Raw genomic sequence first — 4,903 nt, 5'->3', positions numbered from 1 at the left:
GGGATGCACATCCAGGGCACGAAGCTCCCGTTCCACCACATCCCAAAGATGCTCTATTGGGTTTAGATCTGGTGACTGTGGGGGCCATTTTAGTACAGAGAACTCATTGTCATGTTCAAGAAACCAATTTGAAATGATTCGAGCTTTGTGACGTGGTGCATTATCCTGCTGGAAGTAGCCATCAGAGGATGGGTACATGGTGGCCATAAAGAGATGGACATGGTCAGAAACAATGCTCAGGTAGGCCGTGGCATTTAAACGATGCCCAATTGGCACTAAGGGGCCTAAAGTGTGCCAAGAAAACATCCCCCACACCATTACACCACCACCACCAGCCTGCACAGTGGTAACAAGGCATGATGGATCCATGTTCTCATTCTGTTTACGCCAAATTCTGACTCTACCATCTGAATGTCTCAACAGAAATCGAGACTCATCAGACCAGGCAACATTTTTCCAGTCTTCAACTGTCCAATTTTGGTGAGCTCTTGCAAATTGTAGCCTCTTTTTCCTATTTGTAGTGGAGATGAGTGGTACCCGGTGGGGTCTTCTGCTGTTGTAGCCCATCCGCCTCAAGGCTGTGCGTGTTGTGGCTTCACAAATGCTTTGCTGCATACCTCGGTTGTAACGAGTGGTTATTTCAGTCAAAGTTGCTCTTCTATCAGCTTGAATCAGTCGGCCCATTCTCCTCTGACCTCTAGCATCAACAAGGCATTTTTGCCCACAGGACTGCCGCATACTGGATGTTTTTCCCTTTTCACACGCACCATTCTTTGTAAACCCTAGAAATGGTTGTGCGTGAAAATCCCAGTAACTGAGCAGATTGTGAAATACTCAGACCGGCCCGTCTGGCACCAACAACCATCCACCCAAGAGTCATTTAGTTTCTATATTAGTATTCTTATTTTATTTTGCAGGATGCCTGTACAGACAACTGTTGTCTGTTAGGAATATGTTTCTCAGATGAACATTTAAAATGGTTATGATAATCTGTTGTTTAAGTGATGACTAATAGTTCATTTTTATAACATCACAGTTTCATACGTTATATCCAAACCTTTGGATCCCCTATTACTATTACAAAGGGCACTTGTTGTCTTGCGACTCCTCTTTGGTAACAACTGGCCCTTGTCCAACCACATTCTTATTTCTCCCTCTGTTTTCACTACATTTGCTGTGGCAATCCTGGCATTGGATCTTACCCATGTGAGAAGAGCTCTATAGCCTTGACATGGAGCCTCTCTCTGGGAGCGATGTCCTGGCTGTTGGCCAGCTCCACTGTTCGCCTCACAGCGCTGGCCAGACGCTCATTCAGACGAGTGGAGCTCGTGGTTGCCACCAGCTCAAGCCCCGTACTGATCACATGGCCCATAACTACAGGGAAAACAGATAACACTGATCTTTTCTTCTCGACTTTCTTCCTCCAATTTCACATACATGAAAAATCACATGCGCTTTGATGTGATGCCAATGTATGTAAAGGAGCACCTTTAAGTAATTGTATTTATTCTTAAGCAAAGCCAACCAACAAAACCTTTTGTTCATGTTTAATAAGAGATAAAATTAAAAAAAGGTTTTGTACCCATAGTGTGCCCTTAGGGTAACGTGACATTGCTCACTAGTAACTCACTGTTTATTTTGACTTACAAACTGGATGCTCCAGTCACTAATTATAATTTGAACAAGCTCCAAGAATCATTTTCTACAACAACAACAACTAAAGTAAACTTTTATGTGGTTACAAAGTTGCTAATGATAAATACATTGTTGACAAATAATTTGTTTTTTTATTTAATTGAGCTTAAACAAGAACATCAGCAAAGACAATTGTGTTTTATTTATACATTCAGACTGGATGCATCTATTGCTTATGATTCATGTTAGCAATCAAATTAATATTAAACCTGAAGACCTCAATTTGTTTTCCTTATGTAACCACAACACAGATACTGAACGGCTGGATCCTGTATTTTTCAGCAGTCAAGTTCCCCAACAACTTCCTGTACAACGGAAGTTTGATTCATCTACATTTAAAATAGCCACGACTTGATGACAGCTCAAACTGAACACATCGTGATAAACAGCACCATCTCAAGTCAACAACAAGATCTCAAGGTCAACAAATCAATGCTTTTGGTAAATAAAATGACAGTACATGTGACAAGTTGTTTCTAACTATCCAAGGCTTCACCGTATCAGACAAAGCACTGGTGTAACTAATAACAGTTATTATGCCTCAGGTCCACTGTCATTAACTGGTTCACCTATACGGACTAAAATCATTAATTGCACCTGCGCTTTATGTGCACCTACAAATACTAATATAATCGTTAAAAAAGGTCTATTTGGAAAGTGTCTGTCTTTGTTTAGCTGAGCGGTGCGTCTGCCTTTTACAGGTCATGGCCCTTCTATTTATGTGCTTATGTTACTCGGTATGTTTAGCCTAATTTTACATTCTTTAATGACCCCAAAGCATGAGAGACGACTAGAAAGCTTTAATGACTGTTGCTCCCTTTATCCAAGAACTCCCTATGTTTATTTAAAGTATAGAGGGTCAGTGTCATTTTTAATTAGGTTATTTTTGCAGTGGATAAATTTAGCACGGTAACCTTTATCCCCTCATTTTAATTTTCTTCATCTTCATTGTTCATAAACATTGATTTGCTGTTGCCTCCTAGCCAGGCCTACTTTTACAGTTTCCATGTGTCATCAGGACTTACCTGGTTAAGTAAAGGGTGAAATAATTCAAATACATAATGTTTGACCACATGTATATTTACCAAAGTTGGGGTCAGCTGCCTGGACAGCAGAAATGCATCCTTCAAATCCTCCCAAGGTTTCATCATTTCGCCATTTCACATACTAGGAGCCAATCAAAATTGAGATGTTGTAAAAATATTATACAGTAGTGTGCATATTAACACTGTGTGCATGTGTACGTAGGTGCAGCCTACCTGAGTGAGGATGGCGTCATATAGTTTGCAAGCCTCATTGCTGCTGGTGGTCAGTGGAAGACCCTCTGCCCTCCATGCCTGTAAGGGACAGGAGTATTAGAACGCAGAAAATTACTGTATATATGAGTGTATCAATACACACACGTTGCCTTCTCTTACATGTCAACCAAGAGACTATAAATTGTGGACACCTGGCTTATATTTAAAGTGAATGGGGTTCGAGATCGATTCATCCCACTCTATAAACTGTTTTCAATGTCAACGTTACAAAGCAAAACTGCATGTCCCGAAAAAGACACTGATTCAGACACAGTTATCCATAGCATACATTAACATTTGACACATTTCTTTGTTTGCCTGCTGTTGCAGTTACCAGCCTAACATTCACAGTCTGTATTTTGTTAATCCCATCCCACCCTTCCCATATCGCCATATTTCGCTTTAGTTTACTCAGAACCGCAACACTTCTCAAACGCCAAACAAACAGAGTGACGTTTCTCTTCTCGTGCTATTCTTTTACCAAAATCTTTACCTTTTTATGATGTTGCTACTTCTTTCTGAAGCCCAGTCACTAACCTTGCAGTCCCTGAAACTCGGAGACAACATTTTTTAGTTGCAGCTTCTCCAAACTTTCAACCACACGCTGGAGATTCAGCAAATTATTAGGGGGAAAAAAGGACCGGACGTTAACTTGAGTCGACTTGCTTTCAAAATAAGTGCATGTAGAAAAATTTGTACCAAAGTGACCATAGATTGTGGGAAGTTATATGTACTTCAATAATAAACTTATTAAGTGTTTTCTCATGTTAATGATAAGAATAGACAAAACTCTGCACTGTTACCTGCGGGTTGAATTTCATGTTTTAATTTTGTTAACTGGCCTTTAGCACACAGCTTCTTGACGGTTAAAGATGCATTCTACTAATTATAGACATAGATAAGTTTTCTTGTACTGAGCAGGATTGGAAAAACAGTTGTCTTCTGTGGCTCTGTCAGGTCTGAGAAAATGACCCATCATCAACAGTTATTAGAGAATAACAGAGGTGGATAGAGCAGCCCAAAGACGTATTTGACTAAGAGTAAGAAAGTATTTACTAAAAGAAGAAAAAAACAATGGTTAATTTACCCTTAGTCTTTTATTTGATGGGATGTGACTAGAATTGTTTTAGATGGTCTTCCTGGGGTAAAGGTAAGTGAACATACACTTGTATTTATTTGTGATGAAATGACAAGTCATCATCACCTGATCAGATAACCTGCCACATTTACACCAGGACAACATTCCCAGTGTGCATCCATCAAGTGTGATTACAAAATATTGCATTAATATTATGGTCTGTTAGTACTCCAATAAGTAAATTGAATTTTTTTAAATATAAATTATTTTCTTGTTGTCCCCAAAAGTAAATTAAGATTTGGCAAACAAATCAAATAAGGAGATAATTCTGTGATGTTTTTGCTAATGTATTGCTTATTAAATCCAGGTGTGTTCACCTCTTTATGCTGAGGAAGATCATCTGTGGTTGAAACATTACATCAGTCACATCCATCTGTAGCCTAAATATTAGCTGCTAGTGACATTTGAAAGCCATGCACCATGCTGTAGCTTCATGCATTTTATACTCTGTTAGAGCAGAACAGAGTCATGTGGATGCTTGACTGCGGTAAATAAATAAATAAGTAGCAAAGTAGCACGATGAATGTATCCAAGAGTAAAAGTAATGATTTTTCACTTAAAAAACTACTCAAGTAAGAGTAAAAGTATGATGCATTAAAACTACTCTGACAAGTACAATTTACTCAAAAAAGTTACTTGAATAGGCCTACATGTAACGTAGTAAATGTAACTCGTTACTACCCACCTCTGCCCCCTAATGATGTCGTTAGCGTTTCTTGGGTTGGGCTTAAAGACTTAAACGTGCCGTAGAATGGAAAACTGTATTTACTTT

At 39.1% G+C, this 4,903-nt stretch overlaps 1 protein-coding gene across 1 annotated transcript in view; it reads right to left on the bottom strand.

The window, feature by feature from the left end:
- Positions 1 to 3,650, bottom strand: part of ttc38 (tetratricopeptide repeat domain 38) — an 11,270-nt gene extending 7,620 nt beyond the window's left edge. Inside the window, exons 1-4 of the mRNA XM_046038294.1 lie at positions 3,531 to 3,650; positions 2,955 to 3,032; positions 2,781 to 2,862; positions 1,203 to 1,374 (exon numbers count right to left, since the gene is read on the bottom strand). Coding sequence (XP_045894250.1) covers positions 1,203 to 1,374; positions 2,781 to 2,862; positions 2,955 to 3,032; positions 3,531 to 3,560 — 362 coding nt within the window. The 5' untranslated portion in view covers positions 3,561 to 3,650. The remainder of the gene's footprint in view (positions 1 to 1,202; positions 1,375 to 2,780; positions 2,863 to 2,954; positions 3,033 to 3,530) is intronic.
- Positions 3,651 to 4,903: the final 1,253 nt, after the last annotated feature.

The sequence above is a fragment of the Micropterus dolomieu genome, linkage group LG22 (genome assembly GCF_021292245.1).
Source record: "Micropterus dolomieu isolate WLL.071019.BEF.003 ecotype Adirondacks linkage group LG22, ASM2129224v1, whole genome shotgun sequence".
Lineage (NCBI taxonomy): Eukaryota > Metazoa > Chordata > Actinopteri > Centrarchiformes > Centrarchidae > Micropterus > Micropterus dolomieu.
Note: the sequence above shows the minus strand (reverse complement) of the source record. Positions and strands in the feature narration are given on the sequence as shown.